We start from the raw sequence: 20,228 nt of genomic DNA on the forward strand, positions 1-20,228 counted from the left end.
CTTCCAACTGCCTCCCCTGGACTGGTTCTCAGTCTCCTTCTCCACTTCTGCCTAGCAATCACTGCCACCCTCTGCCCCCAGCAGAGACCTGAGTGCAGGCATGGTGACAGTCAGGGTGAAGGGCACACCAGGTAGCATCTGAGGATTGGCCATGGCAGTGTGGCCCCTGCCCCAGGCTGGCAACACCATGGCAAATTCAACAGGTGACTCAGGGGGCTGAGCCTCTCACTCACTTCTGACTCAGGTCCCTAGTGCATCCCGGCCTGGACTTTGCAACACCCCTGGGAACTGCCTGTCCACTGTGGGTTGGTGAGGCAGGTCCATGGGAAATGGCAATGCCTGGCTTGACTTCCTCAACCCCCGCTGGGGAATGCAGAACACAGGTCAGTGTGGTGGCAGCAGGAGAACTCCAAGCAACTGGTGAATTTCAAACAGAACTGAGTCGAGTCAGAGGGTGGGGTGGGGCAGGTTGTCCCACAGATATTCCCATGCCCAAGGGATTGTAATGTTAAATAAAAAATCAAAAACACCATTCCAGGTTGAGAGAGAGACTGCAGTAAAGAAATAAGTTTTATATATTAGTACCTTTAACCATAATTTTGTCCCTGCTTTTTGAGTAAGAGGTCTCACATTTTTATTTTCCACTGGCCCCGTAAATTATGTAGCTGTCCAGGCAGTGAGGAATCAGTGAGATCAAGCCTGTGAAACTGGTGGAGGTCCTATAAATATTGATCCTCCTTCTGTGGCAGCTGGTGTTACTGGTTTTATTGTTTATGTGGCTCAGAGGGATCGATGAAGTGTCTTCAGGAGCTGAGTCCTGCCAGTCGGTGGTGGGGGCTGTGACAATAAATATTATAAAACCTGATTTTGCATTTTATTCTTAATCCTTGGAGCTACTGCTTCTTGAATTCTTCAGGCAGATGTGTTCAAATACCATGCAAAACAGGCAGGGGCTCTGCCTGGGAGGGGGATGCCCCACAGCCTGGCTTGAGGCACAACTGCACAGACCTCAAGGCAAATTGTTTTGAAGCAGCTGGAACAGTCACTAAAAAGCGGTGATTTTCAGGACTGTATTCCTCTCCCCAGGGGCCTGGGAGTGGGTGTGGGTGGGGCTGCTGGGAATAGGGGCCGCCTAGGACAGTACTCTTTTCTGAGGGGCACTCAGATGTGTCTCAGTCTTGCTCCTCCATCTCCCTGACATCCCACCAATCCACCCAAGCCCCACCCCACCTGCCCCAACCAGACCTCATTCCTGTCTAAGTCATCACAATATCTTCTTCTGGTCTCACCCGCTCTGAGCCACTCCTCATGGAGAAAGAACTTCCTGGAACCTTCTTCCCATTCCTTCCTGGAAAGAAGGTCCAGGAAGCAGTACCAGAAATTGACGGAAGCATAGTATCAGTTGAAGTTGAAGAGTAGGCTGGGACCAAATTATGCAGGGTCTGTAGGCCATGTAAGGGCAATGGCCATTGTCCTGAGAGTAATGGAAAATCATGGCAAGGTGACAGTGGGACGCTGACATGAACAAATGTGGATCTGAAAATGTCAGTCTGCTGTGTGGAGAGCAGACAGTCTGTCAGTCTCTGGGCCCCTCGGAGCAAAAACCAAGTTGGCCTCCCCTTGAGGCCCCAGTCCCAGCAGGACCCTGTGGGAGTTGGTGCTCAGCAGTGCTTGTGTGCCTGGGCTGAGGAGAAGGTTGTGGTGGTCACGTGATTGGCTTTCAGACTCCATGGCTGCCCATTTGCAAGGCCAACCGTGAGGAATGAGGAGCACATGACCCACTTTGGGCCAAGGAGACACAGGGGAAGGTCTTCTGGGGAGCTGGGCAGAAGGGAGAGTGCAGGGGTTTTGGAGAAAATGAGACACAAGGGCAGGTGTCCTTTTCTTTCTCTGCTTATGGCTGTGTCTGGGGTTGTAGACTAGAGCTGCTGCAGCTTCTTGGCCTCCAGCCCAAGGAGGAAGATCATAGATGCAGGAGAAACTCAGAGAGACTGAGCTGAAGCCCTCATGTACCACAGCTGGAGGCTGCCCTGCCTCCAGCCCCCTTGTGTAGGTGACAGCACACATCCTCTGTGTCAGACCCTCTGGTTTATGTTCTTTGCAGCCAAAAGCATCCTCAACTGATGCAAATAAGACAGTGACTGCACAATAGCATGTGCTAAAGGCCCAAAGTGGGTCACGTGCTCATACTTCCCCATGGTTGGCCTTGGGAATGCGCAGCCTCTCATCCCAATAGCACCATCAGCCCCGGTGGCTTCCCTAGACTGTTTTTCCATCTATCGACTTGGGTGAGAGGGTCTCGAGGTAGAACTGGAAAAAGGAACAATGAAACCCATTTTGAATAGAGGGCTGTTGGTAAAAGACAACTGTGGAAGTTAAGAGCATGTGCTTTGACTTCTGACAGATCTCGGACCAAAGCCCAGCCCTCCGCTTATTGACTGTTACTTGGGTGCATTACTTACACTCTTTAATCACTGGTTTGCTCATCTGTAAAGTGGGGATAATGACAGTGTAAGTGAGGCGGTCCATGTGAAAAGCGGAATGATGTACCCGGTGCTGGGTAAGTGCTCCAAAGCCGAATTGGCTGTCTGGTCGCCCAGCCCGGGGAGCTGCAATAGGTAGGGGTGGAAGGGAGGGGAGGAGGAAGACTTCTTTAGCAGAGAACTGCAGAGTCTCTCCAGGGGTTCCTCCCATTACTTCCTTCTCCAGTTGCTCCAGCCCATCACCAGCATGGTCCTCCATCCGGGGCTGCCCTGGCTGGACAAGTGCACTTGGGAAACGAAGGCCTCATGTGTGGGAGCCTTGAGGTTGGCTTTGAGGGGTGGGAGGATTTGCCAAGGTAAGGAAGATCAAGGGAAGCTTGCCAGAAGGGAGTCTGGGAACAGAGCAGGTGGGAGTGGGAAAGGTGCCTCTGGGGAGAGGGAAGAGGCCTGGCCGGAGCGGAAGTCTCTGGGAAGTGATGGGAAGGATGCCTAGAGAGGCAGGGCAGGGAGCCCAGCTGTGAAATTTTCTGCCAATAAGAGGGCAGGAGACTTCTGTTAACAGAGGGTCTCTAGACTGCTCCAGACCTAGAGGCATCATCCCATCTGATGGATGGAGAAACTAAGCTCAGGGAGGCTGAGCCAGTGCTATCAGAGGTAGTGGTGCCATTGTGAGGGGAGGTGCAGCCTGCCTCACTCAATGGCCTACGAAGTTCAAGGGGATTTTTACACTATTAGTTGTCTTCAGCTGCAAGTAACAAAAAACCTGACTGGGGTGCCTTACAGATTAAAGTTTAGCTCAAGTCCAAGGTTTCTGGAGGTAAGGGCCTTCTGGGGGCAGTCCCATTGCCCTGCAATTCTCCCCAAAGTGTTTCCTCTTGGGTGGCTATTTCAGAGCCTGGGTGTGTACCTCTCTCTAAACCCTGGGCATGCATAATGGGCACTTGGGAGCTCAGCTATTTCATCTGCAGCAACTCTCATCTATCTTACCACCCCGTCAGCTGTAAGGCAGACATCAGTGAGGGTGGTGATTTGTGGACAATCCCTGACTCATCCCATTTTGCCAGCCTGCCTTGGGCTCAGGACTTCCTGCTGCACCTTCTGCTGAGGGGGCAGGGCCTGGCTCCTCGGGGCTGGGGCAGGGGCTCTAGTCCAGGGCTCTTCCTCAGGTAGTACCACACAGTGCCCCCAGCACCTGCCCACCAAACTGGAAATTCCAGAAATATTCTTGACACCGTCTCCTTTCCAAAGACTGGGTGTGGCAGATGAGGAAGCTGAGGTTCAGCGAGTTGGAGCCCTCGAAGGGCAGGGTCAAAATGAAACAAAAACTGGGCCTCAGGCTGGGTTTCCAAACACCCTACTCTGTACCTTGATAATCCTGTTTCTCTCTCCGTCCATTCCCATTCACTGAGCCGGAAGTCTCCATCTTCAGAGGGAGGTTTTCTGCCCCAAACAGTGTCTAATCAGGAGACTTGCGGCAGTGGCGGTGATGGGGGGTGGGAGGCAGTGCTGGGGCCTCAGGCTGTTCTCCCTCATCTTGCTGCCTGCTCACCTCACCTCTGTGTGCTCACAGCCCCCCAGAGCACAGCTGTGTCTGCCCCCAGACTGTGGGCCCCTTGAGGGCAGGACCTGGTTCAGGTCCCAGAGCAGCCAGGGTTTGATGCATGAGAGATGCCCTAGGCCTGGGTAAGCCCCTCCAGAATGGCTTGCTTGTGCGGGGTAGAGAGTCTGGCATCTCTGGGCCCAGCCTGGAAGGGCGCTGGGCTGGCTGGCCAGTGACATACCTGGGGTTCCTGGGCCCCTCCTGGCCACATTGTTGGTGGGCCTCAAGCTCCCTTAGCCTATGACCTCTGGAATACTGAGCCCGCGCCTCGGGAGGGGCAAGCAGAGGCAAGAGCAGGATGGCAGGTGGCAGGCGGGGCTGCACAGGAGAGCACAGCAACTCCACTTCCTGTGGGCAAGGGCCCCGCGCCTGCCCGGGGGGGAGGTTGCACAAACCTTCCTGCGCAGGCCTCGGGCTGCCTGCCTGCCTGGCCCAAACTCCAGCCTGCCTCTTCCACTGGCCACTGCCTCCCACACAGGGCTGGCATCCCTGTTCCCTGCTCTGGGTCCCAGACTGTGTCCTCCATCACTGCAGGGTCGGCGAGGGGCTGGGCTGGACACCAGGGCCCGCCCTCCCATCACTGAGCTCCACTCCTTCCTCATTTTGCTGCCGATTCTAGCCCCAAACAAAACAGGTTGAGCCTTTTCCTCCCCTCGGCAGCTCCTGTCTGGCTCATGGCTGTCTTCTGAGTGCTGCAGACGGCGCCGGCCAGGAAGGGGGGCCTGGGCCAGCCCTGCCAGGACTGGGACGGTGCTGCTGGCGCCTGGCCCTCCATCAGGCCAGCCTGTGGCAGGAGAGCAAGCTTTGCCGCGGCAGACGCCTGAGGATGATGCCCCAGCTGCAGTTCAAAGATGCATTTTGGGTGAGTGAGGATGGTTGGGGGCACTGAACAAGTGGAGCGGGCAGAGTTAGGCTGAAATCTCCATGCAGGTGATGGGCTGCGGCTCCAAGAGGGGAGCTTTCTCATAAAATAGGGGTTGATTCTTGTTCTTAATCGTCATGGAGGTGACCCGGGTCCCCACCCTTCTGGACTGGAAGGCAAGTGGACTCCATGAATGAGGGTCCTCCTTTCTGCTGCCCCAGCTGTTTTCTCCTCTGGGAGACCTCTCCCCACAGCAGGAGCTCCTCAGAAAAGGGCAACACATGGGTGGCGGCTTGAGGAGGATGTGTGGGGCAGCAAAGGAGGGGTCACAGATTTAGAGACCAGACAAACTTGGGTTCAGGTCTTGGCTCTGTTACTTACAGGCTAGGCAAGTCATTTCTGTCTCTGAGCCTCAGTCTCTCCATCTATATAATGGGGATAAATAGAAATCAACACACCAACTAAAGCATTGGATCAGCAAGGGGATCCAATGCACTAAAGACCCCAGCCCCTTGCCTCACTCCAAATGGTAATTCTCTTTCCCTCACCCAGCCCCTTGTCTCTTGCAGTCCTTAGGGATCCTTCAAGGAGGCAGCCAGGCGGGCAATTGCTTGCTTACTTTCTTAAATTCAACACAGGCTTAAATCAAGTCATTTCCCCCATGAAACAAGGGCGCCCAGCCAGTGGTAGAGGTAAAGTGACTTGGCCCGGGCCACGTAGCCCGCAGACCAGCTTGGACCCTGGATCATCTCAACATTTTTCCAGCTGTCCTTCAACTCCCCCTCTGCCCTTCAGCTCTAGCTGTGCCCAGGGCTCTGGGGAAAAGCTGAGACCTCTCTGGTTGGAGCTGGGGAATATGGCTGTCCTGGGGTGCTGCCTCCAACCCCGAAGAGGACTCTCTGGCCCTCGGCTCAGCCGGCTGAGCCCCAGCCAACTGCCCTGCCCTCCCCGGGCCCTTTCCTGGGGCTGCAGCCAGGAGGATGAGAGCCACGGAGCCAGGCCTTTCTTCCCTTCCGGCCAGCTCCACTTGGGGCCTGTGGCCAGCGTGTGAGTGTTCTGCTTCCTCTGCACTGACTGCACAGTAGGCAAAGGACCCCACATGGGGAGGGCACCTTGTGCCTTTCTGGGCCTCAGTTTCCCCATCTCTACAAAGACAGGGTGGGCGCAGCCCAGAGAATCAAATGGAGGCAGAGCTGCCTCAGCCCATCCGGAGGACCAGGCACCAGGATGCTCAGGGCCCAGGCTGGCAGCTGGAGCCCTGGGGGGTGGGGGATGTGAGTCACCACCTTGCTGCCCTGCCTTGGTGTGCAAAGTTGGGGGAAGAGGTAGGGCCTGGAAACCCAGTCCACTCTGTAGCCCAGGGCAGGCCAGGACCCCTTGACTATCTCATCACTGAGACCTCTGTCCAGGCCCAGAGCCTAGTGCAGAGCTGGGCAAGGAACAGCCCCTATGGTAGGATCTGGGCACAGGTAGGGGTGGTGTATAAGGGATCAGGGTGTGGCAGCAGCAGCAGAAGCAAGCAGCCAGCCCCTGTGGAGCTTCCTGAGCGGCATCCTGCTCACACTCTGAGCTCGTCGCACCTCTGGGCTTCCTGGCCTCCAAGTGCCTGCTCTCCTCTGTGGCTGGCTCCCTGGGTCTGGGGTGGGCATATAGTTTCCCTAGGGAAGGCCAGAGCAGGAAGGGGAGAGAAGTAGCCAGTGGGAACCTTTCACACTGAGTCTGGGCCGACACCCCGAAAGGTCACTGTACGATCAAGGCATCACCTGCCCCAGGGCTCTGGATTCTAATACCTGTTTCTGATGCTCAGCCCATCCCAGTGCATAACAACTAACATTTGCTGAGCACGAAAGATGTGCCAGGCGCTGTTCTCAAGATGAATGCATATTCACTCATTCAATCCTTCAAACAGATGCTACTGTTATCTCTCTTATTCAGATGAGGAAATTGAGGCACAGAGACATTAAGAGACTTGCACAAGGTCACACTGCTGGGATTAAACCCTGGCAGGCTGGCTCCAGCACCTGTGTTGTCACAGGATCCCTCTATCTTTCATATCATAGATCTTTTGGCTTCGGGGTAAGAGGAAATCCTCTTATCTCCCAGAGGGTTAAGAAGATCAGACAAGGTGGCTAGAACAATATTTTGAAGCTTCATTTGTAGACAAATCTGTAAAACAGAAAAGGCACACTACTCTGACCGCAGGTGTTATGTTAGGAACAGCCCAGCCAGCTTGGCCCTTGTCTGGGCCTTCCCCCACCCCAGCCCAAGGCACTGTCATTAAACCCTGATTCAGCCTGCCAGCACACTGTTTAGAAATGACTGGTTTTTAGGTCGGGTGCAGTGGTTCATGCCTGTAATCCTAGCACCCTGGGAGGCCAAGGCAGATGGATCACTTGAAGTCAGGAGTTCAAGACCAACATGGCCAACATGATGAAACCCTGAGTCTACTAAAAATACAAAAATTAGCCAGACGTGGTGGCATGCTCCTGTAATCCCAGCTACTTGGGAGGCTGAGGCAAGAGAATGGCTTGAACCCAGGAGGTGGAGTTTGCAGGGAGCTGAGATTGCGCCACTGCACTCTGGTCTGGGTGACAGAGCTGACAGAGTGGAGGGACCCTACTTTGGCTAAACTAGAAAGATCAGGTTTGATATCACAGCCCTTCAGTTATCACCCATATCACCTCACCCATACAGAACACGGGGCAGAAGAGGAGAGCTAGCCCTGCTGTTTCTGGCTTTAGCTCACAGTAAGGGAGGAAGCAAAAGTGGTTTCTCAGGAGCCAAAGATGATTTCCCTAAGAGCTTTCCTTAAAGCTCATATACTACACTCCTAGGAGACGTCCCCTAGCTTTTACTCAGGTAAACTCTAATTTTTGTGAACTCTAATTTCACCCACAATTTTAACGAACTTGGCATGGGGTCTTTTAGCCTGTAGATGTAGCAATTGGTGGCAGTCTGCACAGTACCTGATACACAGTTGGTGATGGATAAATGCTGGTGGACCTGGACTATGAGAGGACATTTCACAGGCAGGGCAGCTAGCAGCCTGATTGCAAGGAAGGAGACAGAAACAGTCTGAAAAGCAGCTGTAATGGTACAGAAGTAGTGGGGACACTCAGAGTGGGAGCAGACACAGTCCTGTCCCTCGGTCGGCCTGTTTTTGTAATTTTATCAGTGTGGCCACACAGTATTTATTTATAGCCTGATTTTAGCTGCAGCCGAGTGTTTAGATGCACGCTGCTGTAGGAGTGAGGCAGGGCAGACCAGCCACAGGGGAGGGAAGGGATAATGTGATTTCTGTGATACATGCAGACGATAAAGAGTATCATCCCTTGGCAGGAAGTTTGTAAATGAGCCTCAGAGTGGGACCTGTCAGTGAGACAAGGTTGAGCCTGCAAATCCCAGCTGTCTGAGCGGAGAGGGCGTTAGACCTCATGTTGTCTGGCCTAGCACTGAGTCTAAGGAGCTGGGAAACCCAGAGAAGGAAGAGTCCTCCCCCTGCCCCTAGTTTGTCACGGCTCCACTCCCAGTAGGCGGCCAAACTATTGCAAGAAATGTCTGTGGCATGCACTGCCACATCCAGTTAATTTTTGTATTTTTAGTAGAGGTGGGGTTTCACCATGTTGGCCTGGCTGGTCTCGAACTCCTGACCTCAGATGATCCACCTGCCTCGGCCTCCCAAAGTGCTGGGATTACAGGTGTAAGCCACAGTGCCCGGCACTTCATTTCACTTTTGTTATATTCTACAAATATTTGGTGAGTAGGGCTCTCTACTAGGTGGTCTACCCTGGACCCCTGAGCTTCTTCACCCTGCAACATCTAATTAGATGAATGAGACTGTCTTGACCTGAAGGAAGCCACGGTCCAGTGCCAGGGCTGGAGGAATAACTGGGTCAGGCAAGGAGTGCTCTGAGAGGAGCAGAATCTCAACTGTGCCATCCCCTCCCAGGCCCCCCATCCCTCACAATATGTATGTCCATCTAATGGCCTTTGCAAAGATGTCATTAGATATCGTTTTAAGAGGGAAAATCTAGTTCTGGACCAGATCCACATCCTATCCCTTTTAGGGTAGTTAAAAGGAAAAGTAAGGACCTGGGGAGGCTGGGCCACATGCACTACAGCGACCGTCACCCACCCTTTGGGTGGGAACCACCAAGGGGGTATGGGGACAATAGGCGTGAACTTTCCCCTTGACATGTGGGCGTATCTCTCCTTTGAGGTTGGGCTCTGGCTCCATCTGGAAACCCCTGTGCCACACTGGGAGGAGCTGAGACTCCCCAAGCCCATTTAACAGGTGACGGCATTGCTGCTGGGTGGGGCAGTGACTCAGCAGCTTCACACAGTGGGACTGGCCGGGCTGATGCGCCCCTTCCCTATGTGGCACTCAGCCGCTGGTGCCTTTTCCCTTCCCAGTTCTGAGACACTGAGATGCCCATTTATGAGACTACAGAGAAGGGGACTGAGGGGCACTACTTTGCCCTGTCACAAAGCTGCCTGTCCCTACCCCAGACTTGTCTACCATGGCCCAGGGGCATTAGGAGAGCCTGACATTTGCTGGGCACCTGTTCTATCCTGGGCATTTAAAGATATGTGTGTATGTGTGTGTGTGTGTGTGTGTATGTATAATTTAAAGTGTGTATGTGTGTGTGTATATATATTTAAAGTCTGTGCGCGTGTGTGTGTGTATATATACATATATATATATGTATGTATATATATATATATACACACACACACACACACACTGTCTAAAGAAACAAAATCGACTAATATAAAATCCTAAAAGGAAAGTGGGGAAATGGAGAAAAATAGGAAAAGAAAAAGTACCTTTAGTTTAATCACACAACTGCTAATATATTGCTGTGTTTGGGTGAGATTGCCTTACATAGGTGCAAGCATATTGTGTACACAATTTCGTATTTTCCCTCTTTTAAAAATTTTTTATTTTTGCAGAGATGAGGTCTCCCTATGTTGCCTAGGCTAGTCTCAAACTCCTGGGCTCAAGCAATCCTCCTGCCTTGGCTTCCAGAGTGCTGGGATTACAGGAGTGAGCCACTATGCACGGCCCTCCCTCCTTTTTTTTCTAGTATTCTAAATTTTATTTTAAATTGTAGTGAAATACACATAACATAAAATGTACCAGCTTACCCATTTTTTTGGTGTATGGTTCAGTAGCGCTAGTGTTCACACTTTGCCACCCTCTCCTTTTCTTAGCGTAACTCACTCCATCAGGAACACTTGTGGGTGTGGACATGGGTTCCTCATTTTCGGCGACACCGATGTTCATGGCCACACAGTTCTCTAGCTTGTGAATTTGGTGACTATGCTGTGATTTTTTTGCCCAATCCCCCATTGCTGAACATTTAGGTTACTGACAATTATTTATTATTCTGGACAGTAACACCATGGGTAGATCTTTGACTATAAAGGTTTTTCACTTGGGGATGATTTCTTTGGGCAGAGGAGGCTAATGGCTCTTTTCCAGGGGAGGAGGCATTTCTGGGTGAAAGAGTGAGGGCAGTTCTTTAGCCACAGGCACTAGCAGCCACTTTGGGATCCCCCATAGTCCTCTGGTTGGGCAGGAGCTTTTTCACACAGAAAGGAGGGACCCCAGAATGGCCTGGAAGGATCAGGGCCTGTGGGTGGGGCCCTGCTGGAAACCAGAGCCTGCTCTCTGACTTTGTGAAAGGCCTTGCAGCCCAGCAAACTGCTGTGGCCTTGAAGGCCCTGGACATCCTGCCTTTGCTGCCACCAAGTACCTTCCCAGCACCTGCCTGGCTGCATCTGTCAGAAGAAGTGAGGACGGAGGCTCTCCCTTTCCTGATTGAGAAAGCTCTTTAAGACCTGGTGTTCCCTGTAAAAAGCAGAGAGTCTAGCAGTGCGTCTGGTCGGCAACTCATTGTGAAAAGTGGGGAAATAAGCATTTATACTGGCACAGGCTTGTTGTACTAACAACAAAAATCTGTGGACGGATGCACAGGGAGCTCATTAAAGTGGTTGCCTGTTGGGAGGATGAGAGAAAAGAGATGGGTGAGGGATGAGGCTGAGCGTCTGTGAATGTTTTCAGGATTGATGTTTTTATACTGTTTGATTTTTGAACCATATGAATGTATTAATTATTCAAAAATTAAATCAAACAATTAAAAATGAAAAAGATGACATTTATTTCAAGTCCCATGAAGAATTTTTCCCTGAATCCCAGCTACTTACATCATCCCCTGAGAAGCAGCAATGCTGCCTGTTTGCTGAGTGCCTGTTCCGTGCCAGGCATGGTGCCATTCAGTCCACATGCTCCCAAACCCATCTTCAGTGTCTTCCTGACTCTGTGATGGGACCTAAGGCACGGCAGGATTAGGACCAGACCAGGGTCACCTGTGCAAGGTAGAGCAGGGACTCCCACCCAGGTCTGTCGAACTCTATTGCCCTCTGCCCCTGAATTCTAGAGAGTTTGTTCTTGCTTCTATTTTAATTTCTGTAGGATGAAAGGACGGCTCCCTACATGTTAACATTGGTGTCTATGGGTTTGGAAGTAGGATTCTCTCCATCCCTCATCTAATTTTCTGCAAGTCAATACAGAGTACCTGTGTCATTAAAAAGAAAATATTTAAAAAGAAAACTAAGCAATTCCTGCTTTCAAGACTGAGGGGTGTTTCTACGCCAAATTTGTGGTTTGCTAGCACGCCCTTTCCACACCCTCTGTGCATACTTTGTGGTACATGGGCCTCTGGTGACCAAGAACTTGGTTCATCTGTGCCTGTTCCACAGAACGTGGCTGGCTGCTCAGGTGTTAGAAGATGCAGAGGTTTGTGGTCTTGCTTGCTCTGCTTTTGCGATGCCTGCAGATGGTCACTGCCAGGATTTGCTAGCTGCAGGATTCTGGGTCGATTTGGTGTTCTTATTTCAATTTTATTCTTGATAAAAAACAAGATCTGTTTCTTGATGACCTGCTTTGTGCTCCAGTCCCCAGGAACCCACGTGCTTTTCCTGGCTGCTCCTGGCATCTACACAGAGCTAGGGCAGCCCCTGGGATGGAAAAGGAGGGCCTTGCTTTGGGCTTTGGAGGGTGGGTGAGGCTCTGAGATGTCAGGAGGACAAAACGGCACTCAAGGTGGGAGGCACGGCATGGGCAAAGGTGTGGAAGGGGGTTTGGAAGACCATTTTCTGGCCCAGAGCATTGTGCAAGGTGACTGGTAAGAAGGGAAGGCATGAGCTGGATTGTGAAAGGTCTCTGCCCTAAGTGGTGGCAGAGGTACTTTCTTCTGCCTCTCTGCACCCTCTCTGGTGGTGGCTGTTTCCTCTCGTGCAAAAGAGAACAGAGGCTGCAGGCTGTGAGTGGGATGCCCTTCCTCCTCACCCAGAGCCTGGCTGACGCTGCAAACCACACAATGGAGGGAACTTTGGGTGGAAACCAAGACTGCCTCTGCTTCCAGCTAGAGAGGATGATGCCCTGGGCCGTGGGCCGCCCACACCGGGACTCCCATTTGGGTTGGCTCTGGAAGGTTCCTCCCTCACAGACTCAGTAATGACCCATCCTCCAGGCTTAGAAGGAAATGGCTTCTTGGGAGGCCGAGGCGAGTGGATCACCTGAGGTCAGGGATTCGAGACCAGCCTGGCCAGCATGGTGAAACCCTGTCTCTACTAAAAATACAAAAAATTAGTGGGGCATGGTGGCGCGTGCCTGTAACCCCAGCTACTCAGGAGGCTGAGGCAGGGGAATCGCTTGAACCCAGGAGGTGGAGGTTGTAGTGAGCTGAGGTTTCACAATTGCACTCTAGCCTGGGCAACAAGAACGAAACTCCGTCTCAAAAAAAAAGAAGAAGGAAGCGGGCTTCTTTGAAGCCTCACCCAGCCCTCACCCACACTTGCTGGATGGCCTTGGAGAATCATTTTCCCTTTCTGAACCTCAGTTTCCTCATCTGTAGGATGTCAGGGTCATCATCACTTAAGATAAGGGCTTTGAGGATGGGGTGCCTCAGGGCAGTGCTAAGGGACCACCTCCTCCTGCGGCTCAGGGCAGCACTAAGGGACTGCCCTGAGCCTTATACATAGATCTTGCTGTTTCCAGAATGCCTCCTCCACTGATGTTCAGCATTGCATGTTATACTCCACCATTAGAGAATCATTCCTTTGGTTTCAAGTAACAAGATGACCTATGTTATCTCACTGAATTCCAGCAATAGTCCTGAGAGGTCAGTATTCTTATTACTGTTTTACAGAGAGGAAACTGAGCCTCATGGAAGGGATGTGGGCCTGGGGGATGCCACAAGGATGGAATTTCGGACTGGGCTAGGCCTGGATGCCACCTTCCCAGGTCTGGGTCAGAGAGCCCTTTGCAGTTAATGGGAGGGTGTGGTGGTTTGCTGAGGCCTGGCATACTGAGCAATGGGTGATGGAGCAGGCAGGAGAGTGACAGCTCCTCCCACTTGTGTTGACAGGCCACCCACCATTGGGCAACAGGAAGTGCCAGCTGGAGCCCTGGAGACCAGCAGCCAGTGTGGGGATGCGGTGGCCAGATGGAACTCAGGGCTTCCCAGCTGTGGAAACAGGAACGGGAAACAGTCACACTGGGGAGGAAGTGAGGAGGTGATGGGCTGAGGCAAGAGCATGCCTGCATGGCTAGAAAGAGTGACCAAGGTTGAGAGTAGTTGGAGACAAGGTCAGAAATAGAACAGCGGCCAGGCGGGGTGACTCACGCCTATAATCCCAGCACTTTGGGAGGCTGAGGCGGGAAGACAACTTGAACCCAGGAGTTCAAGACCAGTCTGGGCAACACGGTGAAACCACTTCTCTAAAAAAAAAAAAAAAAGTACAAAAATTAGCCATACCTGGTGGTGCACACCTGTAGTCTCAGGTATTTGGGAAGCTAGAGTGGAAGGGTCACTTGAGGCCAGGAGTTGGAATCTGTAGTGACTACATGATCATACCACTGCACTCCAGCCTGGGCAAAAGAGCAAGGCTGTCTCAAAAAAGAAAAAACAAAGAAAGAAAAGAAATGAAGCAGGGAGCCAGACTGTAGGACTGTCATTCTAAAAAATCCCAATGCCTAGGCCACACCCCAGGTCAATTACATCCCGATTTCTGGGAGTAGGACCTGGACATCAGTATTTTTCAAAGTTCCCCAGTGCCTCCATGTAGAACTTTAGGTTGACAGGCATCAACATAGATAATTGTGGTAATTAGTTACCATTGCTGACCGAGCGTGGTGGCTCATGCCTATAATCCCGGCACTTTGGGAGGCCAAGGTGGGCGGATCACCTGAGGTCAGGAGTTCAAGACCAGCCTGGCCAACATGGTGAAACTCTGTCTCTACTAAAAATACAAAAAAAGTAGCCAGGTGTGGTGGTGCGTGCCTGTAATCCCAGTTACTCGAGAGGCAGAGGCAGGAGAATTGCTTGAACCTGGGAGGCAGAGGTTGCAGTGAGCCAAGATTGTGCCATTGCACTCCAGCCTGGGGAACAAGAGCGAACACTCAATATCAAAACAAAACAAAACAAAAATTACCGTTGCTGACAATGGGCATACATCTGGTTTGTACCATTTTCATGACCTCATTTGACTCACCTGAGTGAGCAGAGATTAAAAGTTTTGGGGGTGGTGGTTATTATACGTAACATAAAATTGACCATTTTAACCATTTTTAAGTATATGATTCAGAGGCATTAAGAAACATTCACTATTTCCTGAACTGCTTCATCATCCTGAACAGAAATTGTACCCATCAAGGAATAACTCACCACTCCTTCACCTCATACCTTGTTCTACCTCGATTCTACTTTCTAGCTCTATGGATTTGCCTATTCTAGTCATCTCCTACAAGTACAATCAGATAATATTTGTCCTTTTGTGTCTGGCTTATTGTCTTCAAGGCTCATCTATGTCATATCATGTGTCAGAATTTTCTTCCTCTTTATAACAAAATACTATTCCATTCTACACATATACTTTATTTTGTACATCCATTGATCCATTGATGGCCACTGGGCTGTTTCTTTGAGCTATTGTGAATAACGCTGCCATGAACATTGGTGTGCAAGTACCTGTTGAAACCCTGCTTTCAATTCTTTTATATACATACCTAGGAGTGGAATTGCTGGATCGTATGGTAATCCTTTATTTAACTTTTTGAGTAACTGCCAAACAGTTTTACATTCCCATCAACAATGCAAAAGGGATCCAATTGCTTCATATCTTTGCCAACTCTTGTTAATTTCTATTTTTTTTTAAATCATAGCCACCTTAGGAGGCATGAAGTGGTATCTCATCGCAGTTTTGATTTGCATTTCTCTAATAATTAATGATGTTAAGCATCTTTTCATGTGTTCATTGGCCATTTGTATACCTCCTTTGGAGAAAGTCTATTTAAGACTTTTGCCCACTTTTCAATTGGTTGTCTTTTTATTGTTGAGTTGTAGGAGTTCTTTATATATTCTGGATACTCATCCTTTATCAGATATATGATTTGTAAATATTTTCTCACACTCTGGAGTGTCTTTTCACTCTTTTGATATTGTCTTTTGATGCACAAAAGTTTTTCATTTTGATGAATGCAATGTGTCTACTCTTTGTTTTGTTGCCTATGATTTTAATATCATATCTGAGAAATAATTGCCAAGTTAAATATCATGAAGTTTTTCCCTATGTTTTCCTTTTAAAATTTTGTAGCTTTAGGTCTTACATTTAGGTGTTCAATTCATCTTGAGTTCATTTTTGCAAATGGTATAAAGTAAGGGTCCAGCTTCATTCTTTTGCATGTGGATATCCAGTTTTCCCAGCGCCATTTGTTGAAGTCTGTCCTTTTCTCATTGAATGGTCTTGGCACCTCTGTCAAAAATCAATTGACCATATATGTTAGGGTTCATTTCTGAGCTCACAATTTCCATTCTATTGGTTACATGTCTGTCCTTATGACAGTACCACACTACTTCAATTACTGTAGCTTTGTAGTAAGCTTTGAAATCAAGAAGTGTGAGTCCTCCAAACTTATTCTTCTTTTTCAAGGTTGTTTTGGCTCTTTGGGGGCCTGAGTAGAGCTGCTTTTGTTGTTCCCATTTTATAGGTGAGGAGACTAAGGCCTGGACCCTCCTAAGTTTGCCCAACCTGGACTGGCCACGAGTCCATGACAGACTCCTCATCATATTCCTACCCTAGGCACACATAGGGAGACACTTGCTTTAGAGGGCCCCTGGGTTGTGGGCTCCTCCCTGCGATTGCTCTGCCTTCCAGCTCCCCAAGAAAGTCCATCTATGACGTCTCGACTTCCTTGAGGCCCCACCAGCTCTCACTCTTCTTCAAGGAGGGTCTGGAGGGAGGGCCTGGAGGCTAGGTCACCAACTTCCTCAGTGGATGAAGAGAAGACCCTGCAAGGAATTAATGTCTGTCCCAGCCTCAGCTTGCCTGGGCCTGAGAGGCCTTTAAAAATCAGGACTTCTGGCCCTGTGCAGTAGCTAATGCCTGTAATTCCAGCACTCTGGAAGGCTGAGGCAGGTGGATTGCTTGAGCCCAGGAGTTCAAGACTAGCCTAGGCAACATGGCAAAACCCAATCTCTATGAATAATACAAAAATTAGCTGGGGCGTGGTGGTGCACACCTGTGGTCCCAGCTACTTGGGAGGCTGAAGTGGGAGGATCAGTTGAGCCCAGGAGGTCGAGGTTGCAGTGAGCTGTAATCACGCCACTCCACTCCAGCCTGGGCAGTTGCTGCCTAGGCTAGAGTACAGGGGCGCAATCTCGGCTCACTGCAAGCTCCACCTCCCGGGTTCATGCCATTCTCCTGCCTCAGCCTCCCGAGTAGCTGGAACTACAGGTGCCCGCCACCATGCCTGGCTAATTTTTTGGATTTTTAGTAGAGACGGGGTTTCACTGCGTTAGCCAGGATGGTCTAAATCTCCTGACATCGTGATCCACCCATCTCATGCCTTGTGTGTCAGGCTGCAGAAATTTCATCCCAGGCCTCAGATAACTCCCAGTCCTCAAGGGAAGGAGCTTGTACTCAGGGTCCGGCCGTCTTTTTGTTTCGTTTTGTTTTGTTTTGTTTTTTGAGACAGAGTCCTGCTCTGTTGTCCAGGCTAGAGTGCAATGGCACCGTGTCGGCTCACTGCAACCTCTTATCTCCTAGGCTCAAGCAATTCTCCTGCCTCAGCCTCCCAAGTAGCTAGGATTACAGGCACCTGCCACCACACCCAGCTAATTTTTGTATTTTTAGTAGAGATGGGGTTTCATCATGTTGGCCAGGCTGGTCTCGAACTCCTGACCTCAGGTAATCCACCCGCCTCGGTTTCCCAAAGTGCTGGGATTACAGGCGTGAGCCACTGCATCCAGCAGTCTTGATTTGAGTCCTACCTCTGTGTAGGCTGAGAGTAAAATGTTAAATAATGAATGGTCCCAGAGAGCACCAGACTCCTCACACAGCCCAGCTCCCCAGACCTGGGGTAGGGGGAGCATCTGACTCTACTTAGAGCCGTGTTTCTCCGCAACGTGGCTCTGTGCAACATGTCCACTGGCTGTGTTGGGCAGAGTAGAGCAATTTCCCAGGCTCCAACACAGAAGCCTTTACTTGGCAGGCACCATCTTTGTCTCTCACTCTGACCTTAGAGCCCAGTGGCCCGCTTTGATCCTACTACACTCATGGGTGGCCCTGGGGAGCCCCACAACTCTCTGAGCCTTGGTTCCTTGTCTGTGAACATTGTAGTAGTAAACCAACGTTAGAAGATCGAGAGTGGAGACGTGCAGGTTAATGGCCAAGCAAGGATAAGGAGCCCCACATGCCGTCCCCTGCAGGTGCAGAGTCCAACTAGCCCCAGGCGCAGGAGGCCTCAGGCTCAGCTCCAAGGTCCTGAACCTGCTGAGGCTGGCAGAGGGTGCTAAAGGGCCTCCAGAGGCTGCAGGGGTCTCTCCCTGCCTTCAGGGATGGGCATGGGCATAGGAGTGGGGATCCCCTGAAGCTCTAGGGGCCCATCTCTGTCTCTTGAGCAAGTCCCAAGCCCAAGGGAGCCTGCCAGCCCTCACACCTACAGCAATTCACAGCCACAAAGCAGGGCGCCCATATCAGCCCTATAAGGGCTTAGGAGTCCACATATTCTCCCCAATTTACAGATGAAAAAATTGAGGCCAAAGAGTGGGAGCCACTAGTCTAGAGAAGTGTCCCAGCTAGGATCAAACCCAGTTCTTGTAAACGCCCCTTCCCTGGGCTCCTCTCAGTTAACATGCATGAATCCTTTCAGCTGCCCTTCCAGGAGCCCAGTGAGTGTCAAGTGCCCTACGTGAGGCTCCTGCAGGTGTTGTTCATTTAGTCCTCAGAGCCCCTGGAAGTGGATGATGCTCTCATCCCCATCTCACAGAGGAGGAATCTGGGCCCAGGAGGTTTGTGACTCATGCAGACTGTGTGGAACTGGCCAGAACCAGAACCCAGTGCCTGAGCCCTGTCACGCCGCACTGCCTGGACTCGCTGTGGGCCTGTGCTCCCCTGGGACATCCCTGGCAGGTGTAGGTGGTGTGGGAGGGCAATGCCTGGGGACGGGGGTGTGCAACAGTGCCTGGACCACTGGTACCCCTGGCTGGTCACTCACAGGCAGGAACCCATGCAGCAGGGAGCCCTGCTCTTCCTGTGAAGACAGCTGGACCCCTCCTGGCTGGTTATAGGGTCAGTGCCTCCTCCAGGGCTCAGGGTCTGGGGTGGCTCAGCTCCATCCTCCCCTGCATCAGTCACCCCCAAGGGCCCACGGCCTCCCTTCCTCACTTGCCCTCACCGTCGGCCTCTGCCTCCTTCCTCATCCACTGCTGGATCCTAGTGAGCCCCCGACTGCCAAATCAGCTTGGCAAGGACTGTACAGAGCTGTGTGACCGATGAGTCACTGTTATCCTCAGTTCCTCACCTGCCTGAAAGATGGGACAGTAACAGCACAGTACTGACTTGACAGGGTTCCCTGAGGATTGGAGGGGATCATGCGTGAGAGCCCCACCAGGCACCCCACCCACTCAATCCCTTCCCCTGAATCTGGAACCTGGTCCTGGTGCCTATGACCTCCTGGGAAGGTCCTGCCCCTTGCTGTGTGTGACTTGGCTCTCCTCAGTCTGGCCTCAGGCCACCTTTACAGACACTTGCTCCATCTCCCTGCACCTGTCTCTGTTACCTTGAAGCAGGCTTGCACAGGAACAGCACTAGCACTGGACTTCCAGGCAGCTGAGCTACCTCTGATCTACCTCTGGCCATCTTGTGTTTGCTCCTTGCCTCCTCTCTCACTTTTCTTCTCTTTTCTTTTTCTTTTGAGACAGGGTCTTACTCTGTCACCCAGGCTGGAGTGCAACGGCATAATCTCGGCTCGTTGCAGCCTCTGCCTCCGAGGTTCAGGCGATTCTCCTGCCTCAGCCTCCAAGTAGCTGGGATTACTGGCGCATGCCACCACGCCCAGTTAATTTTGTATTTTTAGTAGAGACAGGGTTTCACCATGTTGACCAGGCTGGTCTCAAACTCCTGGGCTCAAGTGATCCACCCCCCTCAGCCTCCCAAAGTGCTGGGATTTCAGGTGTGAGCCATCATGTCCAGCCCTCTCTCACTTTTCTGCATGTTTTGGTTTCATGACACAGGAGAAAGAAGTGGGAATTGGGCTGGCCCCATGAGAGTGCAGGGGGGGAAGCAGGCAGGGAACTGAGGTAGTGGGGCGCTTTCCTGCCTCGTCATTGAAAAGGCCTATTTAAAAGAACAAAACTTTCAAGCCAGACAGACCTTGGTCAAAAGCCAGATGCCCCACAACATTAGAGAGAGTCACCTCTCTTGTCATCACCTTCCTCATCTTCATGACAGACAGCTGCCTTGTGGTCACTATTGCTGAGGGCAGGTGCCACATTCATGCACAGTGCGTCCTTGTCCAGTGCCTGTGTTGTCCCCTCAGTGGGACCCCTGGGAGTCCCTGGAAGCTCACAGGGCTCTGATGGGGCCCCTGTCAGCCACGGGCCTGTGGGCCTCCCAGCACAATGGAGCCCAGCCCAGGCATCTTCGGGCACAGCCAGCTGGGGTGCTCAGGTGAGGGACTCTGTAAGGCCCAGCAGAGGCCATCAGACTGGAACTCGGAGGAGAACTGTGGCACTCTGGAAACTCATTTCTAATCTCAAGGTCCTGTCAGCCCAGGTGAACACAGAGTTACTCATCTGACAACATTAATGCACATTTGTTGTCTAAAAACTGTCTGTCTTTGCCTTCTTGGCCCTCTCTGTTCAACACTTACCCTGGGCCATCTCAGACAGCTGTAAGTCATCCTCATCCCATATTTATTTGCTTATCCATGGAT

The 20,228-nt window shown here is 51.4% G+C and overlaps 1 protein-coding gene and 1 long non-coding RNA gene across 3 annotated transcripts in view; both read left to right on the forward strand.

The window, feature by feature from the left end:
- Positions 1 to 4,432: 4,432 nt before the first annotated feature.
- PSTPIP1 (proline-serine-threonine phosphatase interacting protein 1) overlaps positions 4,433 to 20,228 on the forward strand; it is a 41,465-nt gene continuing 25,669 nt past the window's right edge. The window contains exon 1 of one of the 2 annotated variants that reach the window (XM_023197638.1): positions 4,433 to 4,945. In XM_023197638.1, the coding sequence (XP_023053406.1) occupies positions 4,910 to 4,945 (36 nt within the window). In that variant the 5' untranslated portion in view covers positions 4,433 to 4,909. The remainder of the gene's footprint in view (positions 4,946 to 20,228) is intronic. The other variant, XM_023197640.2, reaches the window with a different exon arrangement.
- Positions 7,446 to 13,751, forward strand: LOC111530434. Its single transcript, XR_002727807.2, has 2 exons — positions 7,446 to 11,747; positions 13,011 to 13,751. It is a non-coding gene; the product is annotated as an uncharacterized LOC111530434 (long non-coding RNA).

The sequence above is a fragment of the Piliocolobus tephrosceles genome, chromosome 6, assembly GCF_002776525.5.
Source record: "Piliocolobus tephrosceles isolate RC106 chromosome 6, ASM277652v3, whole genome shotgun sequence".
NCBI lineage: Eukaryota > Metazoa > Chordata > Mammalia > Primates > Cercopithecidae > Piliocolobus > Piliocolobus tephrosceles.